Source organism: Apodemus sylvaticus, chromosome 10 (genome assembly GCF_947179515.1).
Source record: "Apodemus sylvaticus chromosome 10, mApoSyl1.1, whole genome shotgun sequence".
Classification (NCBI taxonomy): domain Eukaryota; kingdom Metazoa; phylum Chordata; class Mammalia; order Rodentia; family Muridae; genus Apodemus; species Apodemus sylvaticus.
Genome location: NC_067481.1, coordinates 75,719,410 through 75,735,397, shown reverse-complemented (window position 1 = coordinate 75,735,397; position 15,988 = coordinate 75,719,410). Strand labels below are relative to the sequence as shown.

At 44.6% G+C, this 15,988-nt stretch overlaps 1 protein-coding gene across 1 annotated transcript; it reads right to left on the bottom strand.

The window, feature by feature from the left end:
* Nucleotides 1–14,113: 14,113 nt before the first annotated feature.
* Nucleotides 14,114–15,055, bottom strand: LOC127694909 (olfactory receptor 2V2). Its single transcript, XM_052196681.1, has one exon. It carries the CDS (start codon nucleotides 15,053–15,055, stop codon nucleotides 14,114–14,116), a length of 942 nt encoding a protein of 313 aa, XP_052052641.1.
* Nucleotides 15,056–15,988: the final 933 nt, after the last annotated feature.

Here is a 15,988-nt window from a genome sequence, read left to right as displayed (position 1 = left end):
TAGCTTATTAGAACCCCACTGACTGTTAAAATTCTCAACTGTAGGCAGTAATTTAAAGATAATAACCTTATATGTTCCAGTTCTAGCTTCCAAAAAATTGACGCACAGACCTATTCAGTTTATTAATACATTTTAAGCACTATGACTGGGCAGATAGTCGTCTATTCTAACCTTCTAAACTATCTACATCCCAGGCACATGCCCTGTATTACTTGTAGCTTGAGACTCACCCGGGTTTGTTCTGCTCCATGTGTGGGTCCTCAGGGTGAATCCCTTGGTGATTCCTACTGCCCCACGGCCAGCCTCTGGGATCAGAAGTCCTGCATTCTCTGATCAGCTTTGTATAAACCAATCCGGTGATGGAAAACAATTTTTACATAAGATAGAGAGACCAGAGACGGTTGACTCTGCCATCATCTGAACCACAACCAGATGTCTGAGCACAGAAATCAGCATCTGAATACGCAGAACACAAAACCATCCTCCAGCACTGAACTTTTGAAGTCTTAGTTGTACTGACTGGTTTTGTGTGTCAAATTAACACAGCTAGAGTCATCGGAGAGGAAGACGTCTCGTTTGAGGAAAAAACCTCCATAAGATCCATCTGTAGGGCATTTTCTTAATTAGTAATAAATAGGGGAATGTGTTAGCATGTTAACAGTCCTTCTAGGTTGTCCCCAGCAGTTATCTAGCAACAGTCAGGTAGGTCTGGTTTGCTATAAAAAAGACTGTTTGCTCTCTCTCTCTCTCTCTCTCTCTCTCTCTCTCTCTCTCTCTCTCTCCACCCCTCCCTCGAGATGGCTTCGCTCTATCTCTTTCTGGTTGCTGGAAAAATCCTAGGCCCAGGTAAGCCATTCTCCCTCGGGCACTGGCTCACAGTTCCAGCACGGGCCAAAGCCCAGCCCCGAGTTGCTGCATGGTGACCTGGTAATCTAGTCTGACTGCTCAACAGCTCACAGTTATTACATTTATCTTCAGGATTGTGCTAGTGGTAAATTAATAACTTCTACTTTCACTCAATGGGTATATTTTTGCTGCTACTTCCAAGCTCCCTACTGGGATGCCCCTGGTCTTAAAGGTTTCCAAATTCACACACTAAATTTAGCCCCAATACCCACTTGATAATAACTCAAAATGGCCACTTAACGGCAGTTTTGATTAAAAATAAATAAATAAATAAACCTCTCCCCAGAGATCTGGACAATGGAAGGTTTCCTGGGCACAAGCTTTTCCCTACCTTCATTCCAAATCGCTTTATTCCTTGATCTAGCCAGCTCACACTCTGATCCCTGTTTCCTGCTCCTTCAACTCTAAAAACACTCTTCAGATTTTGTTTCAGACTTAACTCTCTCTGCCATACACCGCTGCAGCCAGCCATTCGTCTGGAACTTCTACTTCCTGGGAATTTTTTTTTTTACCTCTGACTTCTTTCCATTCTGGTCTGCACCAGCCCTGAGCCAGCTACGGTGGGAAAAGGATCCCTGTGTGTGCAAACAGCCAATCCACACCTGCCTCAGACCGCTCAGCACTGCCAGCTACCTGTGGTGACAGCGAGAGAGCTCCCCCACAGGCACACAATGCCCTGTGCACAGACAAAACCTGTCTGTTTCCTCCTGTGCCCATGTCCTCAAGGGTTTTCCCCAGCTTCTTTTCTATTAGTTTCAGTGAGTCTGATTTTATGTGGAGGTTCTTGATCCACTTATCAAGAATTTCCAATTGGGACCTCATGAAACTACAAAGTTTCTGTAAGGCAAAGGACATTGTCAAAAGGACAAAACAGCAACCAATAAATTGGGGAAAGATCTTTACCAACACTACATCCCACAGAGGGCTTGTATCCAAGATACACAAAGAACTCAAGAAGGTAGACTCCAGAAAGCCAAATATCCCCCTTAAAAATGGGGTACAGAGCTAAACAAAGAATTTTCACCTGAGGAATATTGAATGGCTGAGAAGCACCTAAAGAAATGTTCAACATCCTTAGTCATCAGGGAAATGCAAACCAAAACAACTCTGAGATTTCAGCTCACACCTGTCAGAATGGCTAAGATCAAAAACTCAGGAGAAAACAGGTGCTGGTGAGGATGTGGAGAAAGAGGAACACTCCTCCAGTGCTGGTGGGGTTGCAAGCTGGTACTACCACTCTGGAAGTCAGTCTGGCAGTTCCTCAGAAAACTGGGAATGATATATCCAGAGGACCCCGCTATACCACTCCTGGGCATATACCCAGAGGATTCCCCAGCATGTAATAAGGATACATGCTCCACTATGTTCATAGCAGCCCTATTTATAATAGCCAGAAGCTGGAAAGAACCCAGATGTCCCTCAACCAAGGAACGGATACAGAAAATGTGGTATATATACACAATGGAGTACTTACTATTCAGCCATTAGAAACAATGAATTCATGAAATTCTTAGACAAATGGATGGAACTGGAGAACATCATCCTAAGTGAGGTAACCCAGTTTCAAAAGAACACTCATGGTATGCACTCACTGATAAACAGATATTAGCCTAGAAGCTTGGAATACCCAAGACACAATTCACATATCAAATGATGCCCAAGAAGGAAGGAGAGGCCCCTGGTCCTGGAAAGGCTCAGTGCAGCAGTGTCAGGGAAATACCAGAACAGGGAAGTGGGAAGGGGTGGATTGGGGAACAGGGGGAGGGAATAGGACTTATGGGACTTTCTGGGAGGGGGGATCCAGGAAAGGAAAAATCACTTGAAATATAAAAGAATATATTGAATTTAAAAAAGGGAAAAAAGTGTCTATTTGTCTTTGCACACTTAGTTGTCTCTCTGCTGATACACAGACACACTTCTATAGACAAATGTCATTCCCTTCTAAGGTATAACAAATACGTGACTTTGCACCACAGGCTTTAAAGCAGAACACTGGGTGCAGGGGAGGCGTGGTTCTTATAAGCAACAAGAGGGAGCCAAGAGCGGAAGCTGTAGGACTGCAGGTGGGCTGTCGTTCCCAGGGGACGCTGAGGAGGGCAGGGGAGAGAAGGGAGCCAGTGAGTGTCTTAGTAGAGACCCAGATCAGCGGGAAAGCGGTCCACGTGGTGGAGGCAGGCCCAAAAGGCTGCAGCAGGCTCCAGGGGCCACACAGAAACCTAGGGCGCTCCAAGTGTGTGTGTGGGGGGGGAAGCAAGGAAGTGTCCCAGGCTGATGCAGATGGCACCACAACTCCTGCAGTAGAGGAGGACATGAGAGAGACCAGGAGAACAGGGAGATGTCCACGTGGGTGTAAAAGGCCAGAGGTGTTAGCAGGCTGCAGGACCAACAGAGGTGCCCAGGTGGAGGGCACAGCAGGCCAGAGCCCAGAGAGATAAGAGCTGCCCTTAGAGAGCAGCTGAAGACCCAGGCTCTAGAGCTTGGAATCAAATTGTGTGCGTGGCAGAAGCGTGCAGAGCCAAACGTCCATCCACACCTTCGGAGAGTCAGAGCAGCAGCTTGGTTCGGAGCAGCCCAGTTCCCTCTTCTCCAGTTTACCTGTACCGAACGCTTGCTCTGGCTTTTGAGGTCCTCACCTCTGCGGCCCATATATGCGCTGCCTTACCTGTGTTTTCACTACCTTCTAAAGCGCCCATTTTGTACAAATCCCAACGCGACCATGGTGGTCTTGATAACTGTAGATAGTCTGGCCAGTTAGACAGCCCTGTGAGGTGATGTGCATTCGGCAGAAATGGTGTGGCAGCGGTGGAATTTGGGTCCTTAGGCAGCCTCAGAGAGTGACACCTCGGGAGGGTAATCAGCCGCAGTGGACCACGGCTCTCAGCCCGCCTAGCAGCACAGAGGCACACGGCTGTCTGTACAGCACATTTCTCCTTTTGCATACAGATATTTAACCTATTGCATGAGATAGCGTACATTTTTCTGTATACAGTAAGCGAGTAAGTGGGTAAGACAATTTCACCTAACTGCAAGCAAATATATGCTAACAACTTAAGCAGGTTTGACTTGGCTGTGCCATTCCGTAGATTAGACAGATAGAAATTATTTTTATATCATTTGCAACTAAGGACGTGCCCATGAGTTGTTGAGAAACATTCATATTAATTAGCAACAATATCTAAAGAAAACAGCTTAGGGAAGGAAAGGTTAACTGAGCTCCTGATTTGAGAAACCCCTCAGAACCCCGGGAGGCGTGGCTTACTTTAGTCCCTGGTTGCAGACCTGGGTGGCAGACGGATAACATTGTGTACTAGAAATCACCCCGAGTGACTTCCTCCTACCAGCTTTTACTCCTAAAAGACCCAGAGCCTCTTGAAATGACCGCAGCCGGGAAGCAAGCATTCAAAGACGGGGAGGGGGGGGGGGACACGGGTGTGTGTGTGGGGGGGTATGTTTCTGTATTAAGCCATAACAGCAATAACCAGGGCTGGGTAGAGCGCAGTGGGAGAGCATACTCGGCAGGAGGGAGGCCCTGGGTCCTGTGGGCAACAGCAAACCAACAGGCAGAAACCACAGATTCCTCTGAAACACACAAACCCAGCTAATCAGAAGAAAACACTGTTTTCCTTTCTTTCGCAGCCTTAGACATTAGGGGAGGGGAGGTCCCACACACAGTGAGCAAATGCTCTATCCTGGTTCTGCCTCTGTCTCTATTTAATAGTTGGGGGACATGGATGCCCAGAGAGTCTGTGAAACCTGGCAAGGAAAACAGAATGGTCTAGACTCCATTCTGTCTCCTTAGCTAGCACCGGGATCTACGCTTCAAGGCTAAGCTCACGCCTCTACGAAAATGTTTCTAGCTGGTTTATTGATAACAAAAGCTCGTATTTCAGCAACAGTGGGGAAGAAAGCTAGTGGAGAACAATGCGTAATATCACCTCTTAATATACAAAAGCTAACCTGGGCGTGGTGCTGCGTGCCTGGAAACCCAGGATCTGAAAAGTACAGACAGGAAGATCAGGTGTTCAAGGTCATCCTGGTGCCAGTAAAATCTGGGCTATGTAAGATCCCTTCCCTTCCCTTCAAATCTAAACCCAAACCAAACAACCCAAAATACAACTAGAAAACAAACAAACAAAGAAAAAACAAACAATAAAAAAAGCAAACAAACTCAAAGCCTTCCTTACTCGCAGACCTGGTTGGACTCTTCTTGGCTCTCTGCTGCCCTCATGTGGCTGTTTTCTTTCCTAACCGACTAGTCTGACTCACTGAATTCCAATACAATCCTTCCCTAAGGCCCTCGAACGATCTTGTCCCAGGTAAAGTGCAGTGAACAAGTCTTCCTCGGCTATTGGGCAACAACACACCATTCCCTACATCAGTCAGTGACAGATCTGTCTGGTCGAAGGTTATCACACTGGAGTTACTCTCAAGGGCTAGCCTTCACTAACTCAGTCATTCCACCTGCTGACCCTTCTAAAACATTCCCATTCTTGACTCCTTCACAGCTGCCACTTCTCACCTGACACTAGCATTTGTCACTGTTACTGTGCATGGGTGTCAATGTTCCCTAACTGGGTTAACCTAATTTAGTTATGTTCTGCACATCAGCACCTCTGGAATTCCTCGTTTCACTTTTCCATCATTGCATAGCCTGTCCCCTGCCCCAGGCTATTGATGGTGATTCTGTATTTGTAAGAATGAAAGTTTCAGTGTGAAAGACTTTCATCAGAAACCCCACCCCTATCACCACCCAGGGTTATAAAATATAATGCAGTGGTGGGCAGGGATGCTCTGGCAGACCCATACCACGGTGCCACCCTGAGAAATCATGCCATGTGACAAGCCTGGTATCAGGGAGGTTTATTTGGGGACAGGAGGGGGTGAGGACCTCGAGAAGGGTAGAGACAGACAGACAGACAGATGGAAGCAGAGCCATAAGGTCTCTGAAGGGGGAAGAGAGGAGGACAGAAAGAAGGACCAAAAGAGAGAAAGAGAGGCCAGCCAGGAACATATGGGAGCAGAGGGGCGAGGGGAGAGGGAGAGGGAGAACTGGGGTTGCTAGCAGTCCTTTTTGTCTGCTACTGTATGTGCAACCCACACCTAGCAGCAGGTAACGGTGGCAGGTAAGGATGCAAGCCATTGGCAAGTCCCTGGGAGGAGCCTAGCAGTGTCACCTATAAGCTAACACCCAGTCCTGCTTTCCTTCTGGTCCCCCATAATCCCCTCATGTCCACCACATGTTCCCTCAACATTGCAAACAGACGCCAGTTTCAAGGTCTTGGCTGTCCAGTGTTACATGACACAGAGGGCTTTTCCCAGACGTGCCCTGCCTCACTCACGTGTCTCCAGTTCTTACTGAACACTCTCGCCCTATTTAAAGGTGAAATTTTTCTCCTCACACCCTATTTAAAGGTGAAAATTTTCTTCCACTCTGAATCTCTTTTCTGCCTTGTGTGGCCCAGCAAGCAATACCAGCGTATGGTCTGTTCTATCTATATAATTTTGCTGATTTCTGATCCTCACTAGGAAATGTTTCCCGACACTGTTTTTGCATACCGTATTGATCCCAGGCTCTTAACAAAGTGACTGTTATGTTCTCCACAAATATTCTTTGGCTGAGTAATACTTACATTATCCAAAACAACCTTGTGAAATTTTTTGTCTCAGCTCACACGTTTCAACTCTTGTCTGTTGGGTATTTAGGCAGTGGTTTTGTTTTGCTTCCTTTGAATGAGAACATTAAGAAGCCATTTCATCTCCACACTGTTCTTTGGGGAAAACATATTCCGTTTCCTATATCAGTACTTCTCATGATCCCCACTTTCATTGCCTTCCTTTGTGCTGTGCCTTCCTATTGCACATAATTCTTCACCTCGGGGACCCACGGATGGTCTCACAAACTAAGAAAAAGAAGGTAAGGAAACATCAATAAGACATTAAGAGGATCTGGAGACGTGGCTCAGTGGTTTAGAGCACTAGGTGCTCTTCCAGAGGTCCTGAGTTCAATTCCCAGCAATCACATGGCTCACAACCATCTGTCATGGGATCCAATGTCCTCTTCTGGTGCATCTGAGGATAGCTACTATACTTAGATAAATAAATAAATAAATCTTAAAATAAAAAGAAAGAATGGGAAATGACTCATTTTCTCCCGTCCTCCAACAACAGCAGGACAGACAATAGGAGGAAAAGGATATGCCAGTTCACACACAGAAAAATGAACCCATCGGCTGGCAGAGAAACCATGAAGTTGGGATAGAATAATGAAGAAACAATTCTCAGTTACCTTTGGTTGGGTGTCCTGAAGAAAACCTAACTCAGCACGGACACCCTACAGAGGGAGTTAAAATAGCCATTTTCCTCTTCCCCTGCTTGCTCTTACTAGGCAAGAAGGTCAGGGACTTACTGCTCCATCTGGCCCCAGCTCCTGCCTTAGTCTCCAGTAACCCAGGGAGAGGAAATAGAGAACAGCTATTTCTGTCTGGTCAGGAGGTGTGCTTCTTAAGTCCTAGTGCAGAGGACCGGAGTCTACATCCTTTGTGCCTGGCATGCCTCTCTAGTCTTGCTCCATTGTGTTTCACCCCGAAAGTGTCCTAGACTTTACAATCAACTTTATGGTCAAAGTTCTAATTGTTTTTTACATGTCCCACACACCTAAGTCCACCTTCTCACTGGCCAATCCTATCTGCGAAGACTAATGTGTTACCCTGTGACCTCTACTTCCCGAGAGCAGAGATTCCCCCCGCCCCAGGCTTATGGGAGGACAGGGATACGGGACAAAAGTGAGGGCAACAGATTAAACAGCTGCTCTCATGGAATTTCCTGCTTAGTTTTAGTAGAGCACAACAAATATACAGTTTTTTGCTGTATGAAAAGGTCAAAATAAAATCCACTTTTTACAAGGAATATATGCTAAGAAAAATAAAAGTGGCATAATCATTTTATAACTGATATTAGCATTCTTGATTGCAAACTTGCCAGGGGCCAACAGATATAGGAGGCTATCTTGACATAATTGACTCCATATTGAGGTAGAACTAAGGCTAGGTTTCTTGCAGATAGAGCCTTTTCTCAGAAATCAGGTGACCTTTTTGTGGTCTGGTAGCTGGCTGACAATAGATAGTCGCCCTGATAACGCATCCTGCTTAGGAACCTCCCCACACTGAACCATGGAAGAACTTCCTCTTTGCCCGCTGCTTCTATTGTTGACTAGAAATGAAGTTTTTCAGAGCTTGATCAGATCACGTGTCTTGCTCTGGTTCTTTGTCCCTTGCCCCCCATTCATCGCTTCTCTCCTCAGGGCCACATTGAAGTCACAGGCCAGGGCACAAACTTAGAAAATTATGAAGAAATGATGGAGAGGAAAAATGCATCAGAGCACAGGAAAACTGAAGAATCAGGAACCATAGGAATTGATTTACTTGGTCCATTTTGCACACACTTAACATGTGGGGTTTTTTGTTGGTTTTTTGTTTTGGTTTTTTGTTTTGGTTTTGTGTTTGTTTTTTTTTTTTGTTTTTGATTTTGTTTTTTAAGGGATAGGGGAGATGGCTCAGCAGTTAAAGGAACTGTTTGTTCTTCTGGAAAAGAGAAGTTGCCAGCATCTACATGGAAGCCTTTTATTTTTCTCTCATACATTGCATTCCCACCACAGTGTCCCCCTCTCTCTAGTTCTCCCAGTACCTTCCCCCACTTCCCCTTTCCCCCCAGATCAACTCCTCTTCTGTTTTCCTTCAAAAAACAAAACAACACAACACCAACAACAACAAAACCAGCCCCCCCCCCCCCATCAAATATGGCCCAACAGATGCAATAAGACTGGGCACAAACACTGATGTCATGTCTGGACGTGACAACCCAGTAGGAGGAAAAAGGTCCCAACTGCTGTCACTCCCACTCTTGGGAGTCCCACAAGAACACCGAGCTACACAACCGTAACATAGAGAGGACCTAGCTCAGACCCACACAGGGTCCATGTTTGTTACTTTCATTTCTAAGAGTCCTTTTGAGCCCTGCTTAGTTGATTGTGTAGGCTGAGTTCTCATAGTGTCCTTGGCCTCTCTGGCATCTAGGTTGGAATACAGACATGCCTTTGATCCCAAACAATGAAGGTAAACTTAGTTTGTAGAAGGAAGTAGCCATGTTTAAAAGTCATGTCTTATTGAGAGGCAGACAAAAAGTGATGAATTGGAGAAAGATTTGACAGAATAGGATATACCTAACTCTCATTCATGAGAAGAGAGGCTACTTAAGGGGAAAGAGAGAGAGAGAGACAGACAGACAGAGAGAGAGAGAGAGAGAGAGAGAGAGAGAGAGAGAGAGAGAAGGAGGAGGAAGAGGAGGAGGAGGAGGAGAAGAAGAAGGATGAGAAGAAGAAGAAGAAGAAGAAGAAGAAGAAGAAGAAGAAGAAGAAGAAGAAGAAGAAGAAGAAGAAGAAAAAGAAGAAGAAGAAGAAGAAAAGAAGAAGAAGAAGAAGAAGAAGAAGAAGAAGAAGAAGAAGAAGAAGAAGAAGAAGAAGAAGAAGAAGAAGAAGAAGAAGAAGAAGAAGGACGAGGAGGAGAAGAAGAAGAAGAAGGAGGAGGAGGAGGAGAAGGAGGAGGAGAAGGAGAAGAAGGAGAAGGAGGAGAAGGAGAAGGAGAAGGAGAAGGAGAGTTTTACAGAGACAGGTTGAAGAAAGAACAAGCTAGACCCAGGTAAAGACAGAACTGAAGAGCCCAGAGTGATTCTAGACATTGGTCTGCCGTCCCCATCTTGGTGTATGCCCTCAAGCACTACATTTTTTTCAGCTGCAGTAAAACTGCCTGACTTGCCTTAGCCCCATAGACGTTGAGTAAGACTGCTGCCTTAGAAGGGCCTTAAGCCTATACAAATATCCTGCCTTCTGCTTCACCCTGGCCTGAGAAGGACCCTTAATTCACAAATTCTTAATTCTTAATTCTTTATTCTTAAGAATTCTTAAGAATTCTTAATTCTTTCTTTATTATCCCCTGAGCATCTGCTCATGGGTTTATGCTTCGAAAGGAGACTGCCCCCACCCTTCAAGCTTGTGCTGTCAGCTCCCAGTCTGACCGTGACCCTGACCAGTTAGAAGCGTTTCCCTGTGGTTGCCTTTGATTAATTTCTTACTCTGGCAGTCTTTTCTTCATTATTTGTGTTCCCCAACAAGAATGAGCCAGAGAATGAGGGCCCAGAAGAGTAGAACAGATTGCTAGAATTAGTTTGAAGTCAAGCAAAGCATTTTAGGAGAGGGAGGGAGCAGGAGGGAGGGAGAGGGGGAGGGTTGGAGGGAGCAGATTGAATTAGTCAGCATGGAGTGAAGTGTGAGCCCGAACAGCTGAGTTGAAGTCAGCCAGCCAGAGATCAGAAAGAACAAGAAAGGGTGCGCATATTCAGCAGCAAGTGTCAGAGGCTGAAAACATTCTAGGCTCAGATGAGATTATACAGAAGCTAGGAGCTTCCAGGACTAGGCCCAGGTTAGCAGATGGAGGTAGTAAGCCTCAGAGATGGCATTTAATACAGGAGAATAAAAGATACTTTTACAATGAAGGGTCCCCTGGCTCCACCTAGTGTCTGGTTGTGAGCTCTGCTCACAACCCCTTCCCCACTCTAGTTGTGTTTGGTTCTATCACGGGTCTCTGTGCTGTTCTGCCTCTGGTTCCTGGCCATCCCTCTTGAGACATGGGCCAGTCATGATTGGCCACTCCTACCACCATCACTGCATCAGCATATCTTGCAGGTAGGATAGATTGTAGCCAACACCTTTCTTAAGTACAGACCTATATGCAGACATGTCTCCAAACTCATAACAAGACAATAATATTTTTCTATAATAAATAACCTGGACTCGGAATCTCCCTTATGATTAGGGATATTGGTTGCCTAGCACCTGTAGTGGAGACTGTGTGTGTGTGTGTGTGTGTGTGTGTGTGTGTGTGTTTTGTGATCTACTGAGGTTAAGCTGGACATTTCATGAGAGCATGGAGTGCATTTATCTCTCCCCTGTTCCCTCTTCCTGTTGGTCTCCATTTTCTCTCCAAGTAGCCTCCCTCAACCCTGTTTTTTAAAATATGAATTTTTTTTTTGCAGACAGAAATAAACCATGATGTTCATCTTTGCAAGTCTGTTTTATTTCAATAGCTTTTCTTTCATAAGACACATTGTCCAGTTAACTGAATTGTATGTCTGACAAAAGGGAAGTCTCTTGTGACCCCAAATTCCCCGAATGTCTGAGAGATAGTAACTGATCCATAGATATCTGTCAATTGAAAAGCAGATTTGGAATTAAATGTATCAGCTCATGGTGAATCTTTGTATAGCTTTTCCAGATCCTGGTTAAAGACTTATGGTAGATCTTTGTGTAGCGTGTCCAGGTGCTGGGTGCTGCAAACACAATAAACATATATAAAAGCAAATTGGCTTTTGTTCAGTGTCTTGGTCAAGATTTCTATTCATGCACAAATATCATGACCAAGAAGCAAGTTGGTGGGGAAAGGGTTTGTTCATTTTACATTTCCACATTGCTATTCATCACCAAAAGAAGTCAGGACTGGAACTCAAGCAGGTCAGGAAGCAGGAGCTGATGCATAGGCCATGGAGGGATGTTACTTACTTGCTTCCCATGGCTTTCTCAGCTTGCTTTCTTATAGAACCCAAGACTACCAGCCCAGGGATGGCACCACCCACAATGGGCCCTCCCCCCTTGATCATTAATTGAGAAAACTCATTACAGGTGGATCTCATGGAGGCCCTTCCTCAACTGAAGCTCCTTTCTCTGTGATAACTCCAGCCTGTGTCAAGTTGACACACAAAACCAACCAGCACATCCAGGCAAATGTAGTGGACACATAGTATATGCCCCAAAGGGGCAGATAAAATAGGAACACCCCCAAATCACTATGACTTAGGCAAAAGTTAGAAAAGTGTTTTAATGCTGTTTATTGAAAGTATTTGTTTCTTTTTAAATTGAAACAAGTATTCAAGACTGTGCTGAATCCTCCTGCCTCCACCTCAAGTGCTAGGATTATAGGCATGTACTGCTCTCCCATGGCTTCGAGTATACCAGGCAGGTCCTTCAGCCAAACTAAACTATTTTTTTTGAGCTGGGGTCTTATGCATGCTAGGTTGGCTTTGAATTTGTAGTATAACCAAGAATGATACTAAGTTTTTGAGTATTCTGCCTCCACTTCATGAGTCCCAGATTGACAGATGCTTGTCACCAAACCCAGTTGATAGCAGAACATTTTTCAAATTTTGGTTTTTACGTACTGATAGAGTCCCTAGAATCAAGCAACTCTCTTGCCCCAGAAGTAACTGGGACTACAAATTTGCACTCTCACAGATAGGTATCCAAAACTTATTAGAGCAAATTCATTTCTTCTTAGAAGAGGGATGAATTAATTCTACAGGCTCAGTGCTTATGTATGAATGGGTCTGGTTGGTACATAATATGTATGATGTGATGTGTGCAAAATACGAGGGAGATGTAATGCATGTGAATTTAACTGAGAACACTTTCTGGAAGAAGAGAATCTGGTCAGATTAAAATTTGGACAAGGGAGATGTTTGGAGTGAGAAGAGAGGCGGAGCCAGAAGGATACTTAGTACTATAAACACTAGAATCCGTTTGCTGGCTTGGGCACCACCTAAGAGGCATCAGCAAGAGATCAGCAAAGTAAGTTATGCACACTCACACAATGGAAATTCTAGCAGCCTCAAGGACACACAACTTCTATTTTCACAAATCCTTGGAGATTTCCTTTGGCAATTAGAGCTCCCAGGGAAGGAAGCCCCCCTGTAAGGTTCTTTGAAATATGGGCTTGTTCACTACAAAATGCTTGTTTTGAGAATTTATCTCAGTTGGCTATCTAATAGCATGTCCCCAAGGCAGCACTCTGTTTTTGTCTGTGTGTCTGTCTCCATTCTGTCTGTCTGTTTCCATCTCTCTGCCTATCTGTCTCATCTGTTCTCTCTCTCTCTCTCTCTCTCTCTCTCTCTCTCTCTCTCTCTCTCTCACACACACACACACACACACACACACACACATGCTGAGCAGACATTCTACCATCTCACCCACCCCGTTTCTTAAAAATCGTATTTAGTAATGCCATTGTTCTCCATGACCAAAGCCTGGACTGAGAAAGCACCTTCCTAGGGCTTAGCAAAACCTCCAGCACTTAGTGTAATGCCACCCCTTTGCTCTCTGCTTTCAAGAGATAATTGGATTTTTAGGAAAAGATGATTTTATTACAAATGTGGGCAAACAACTGATGCCCAGCTCAGCACAATGGATGTGAGTCCGATTTATAGTCAGAATGTAAATGACATTGAATAAAAGTTCAAATGTTGCCGAGGTCTTCAACTTCAAGGGGGAGACAGGTTAGTCTATACAGTTAAAAGTATGAGGCAGGAGACCTGCAGTGCCCAGATATTACGCTGAGATTCAGCCTCAAGCCGAGGAAAAATAACAAGAAAAATTAAAAACAGAAGTGATGTATAGTCACATTTTGGCCATAGGACCATGTGCATCCATTACTCCTGTGTGCATCTTCTAGGTCCCACATACAAAATAAGAAAATAAGCCAGTCTTTACCCCGTTTTTCCTGAGTAGTGCAATATTTCATTTTAATTCCTTGAAGCAACTTTAATATGGTTCAATGGTACAAAGATGAGAAGTCTCTAAAAAGGAATTCTAGAGCCTTGCTTTCTGTCATCTGGAAGATTTTTCATTTATGCCATTAGTGGGAGGCTGTATTATATAAGTAACAGAATAGTGGTAGCTTTATAAACAAATAAGGTGCATGAACCATATGTAAATTAGAGAAAATGGTCATACATGCCTTGGCGCCTGGAACTTAACAGACTCTGTGAATATCAGTGAGAAGGGCTAAGTCTTCTGGTAAAGAAAACACCCCAACTTTAAGTGATAAACAATACAATCTCAATGCCCTGGTACTGCAGGGCTTGAGTTAACAGAGCTTTCCCTTTCTCTATAACATACTTAGAGAGAAGTCTGGAAAAGACTAAGGGAGGGGGACCCATTTATCACAAGAGATACAGTTAGTACTGGTTTAGGGATTATAAAGTCCTGTCCAAGATAGCAGGTGTCACACACCTCATTGCTAGTGATTAAACTGTGTGATTAAACACAGACAGGGAATTATTTACTGGCCGTAACCAGGTACGATGAGACAGAGTCCAACTCTAGAGCTCAGGGCTGGCTGCCAATCCTGCATCGGTCCAGTCCTTTCTGCAGTGCTCCTATCACATCTCTATTCCTCAAGCTATAAATGAGGGGGTTGAGCATAGGGGTAAGGACTGTGTAGAAGATAGACACCATCTTGTCCTGGCTTGGGGTCCGGTATTGTCTTGGCCTCAGGTAGATGAACATGGCTGCTCCATAGAAGAAGGAGACAGCTGTCAGGTGAGAGGAACAGGTGGCCAGAGCCTTTTTCTGGGATTTAGCAGAGTACATACGAAGTACGGTTCCTAGGATGCGGGTATAGGAGGCTACAATGATGGAGAAGGGAAACAGGAGCATGAAGACGCAGCAAACAAACACTACCTTCTCAAACAGGGAGGTGTCCACACAGGCCAGCTTCAGCAAGGAGAGCATCTCACAGAAGAAGTGGTCTACCTCCCTCAAGCTACAATAGGGGAAGGTCATTACCACTACCATCTGCACCAGGCCATCTACTATCCCGAAGGCCCAAGAGCTCCCAACGATCTGCAGACAGACCTTCTGATTCATGAGGACAGGATAATGAAGTGGGTGGCTAATGGCCACATAGCGATCATAGGCCATGAGTCCCAGCAAGAGGCCCTCAGACCCCACAAGACAGACAAAGAGGCCAATTTGTATACTACAACCCACAAAGGAAATGGACTTCTTGCCTGACAGGAAGTTGACTGCCATCTTTGGCACATTGGTACAGACCAACATGAGGTCCATGAGGGAGAGCTGACTGAGAAAGAAGTACATGGGGGTGTGAAGTCGGGGGTCAGTGTAGATGAGGAGGATGAGGAGCACGTTCCCACATAGTGCTGCTGTGAAGACCAGCATGACCACAGAGAAAAGAAGAAGATCTGTTGGGCTGTAGGAGAAGATGCCCAAGAGGATAAAGTCAGCTGTGGATGACTGGTTCAACCACATGGCTAGGCTCAGCTGCTGTATCAGCTCATCTGAAAACATAAACAAAGACATATTAATTGATACTTCTTTCCTTGAGTCTCATCCAAGACTGGAACTTGAATTTGGAATGAAAAATAAATACAACTGCACTTCTTTCTGGTGTTTATGAATATAACTCACTAAGCTGTAATTTTATCCCAAGTCTTGGAAAGAGCTATATCCTCCCCTCCTCTCCTTTCATTAAAAAAAAGAAAGAAAGAAAAATGGGGGAAGAGGAGGTGAGAGGAAGGGACTGGGCAGAAGGAGAGAAAGGAAGCTATGATTGGGATATAAAGTAAATAAATAAATTAGTTAATTAAGAAAACAAAGAAAAAACTCAGTAACAAGCCCTTGGTAGAGGAAGAGGATATACTAATATATAAATAGAAAGGGGGAAATGAACCAAGTACTGGTAATAGGGACTTTAAAAACCCAGAAAATGTCTGTGTATGTGGGTCCATGTGTTAGGGGGTGGGAGCAGGAAAGAGTCCAGCACTCACCTTTTGTCAGGTTTCCTGTAGAAAAACAACCCAGAAATTCAACACAGATACCCGGTGGAGGAACTTCTACCAAAATAATTTCATTGTCCTTTTCTTGTGCTTGCACTTACTAGGTGAAAGAGGACCGGAAGTAGCTGCTCTTCCGCAGGTCTGATCTCTTTCCCCAGCTGCAGCAAACTCTCAGCCAGGCTGTGGGTGTTTATACCACCCTGGGGACTCTATTTCAGTGTGTGTCAGATAAACAGCATCTCCTCATGAGGACAGAGTTGACAAAATAATAAATATCTGAGATGGTAAATATGCCATTTTCCACAATCTGATCATTATATATTGTGTATGTTAAATATTATACTCAATCTCATAAATATGTGGAATTATTCTGCATCAAAGCAAAGGAATAGAAGAGGAGAAAGTA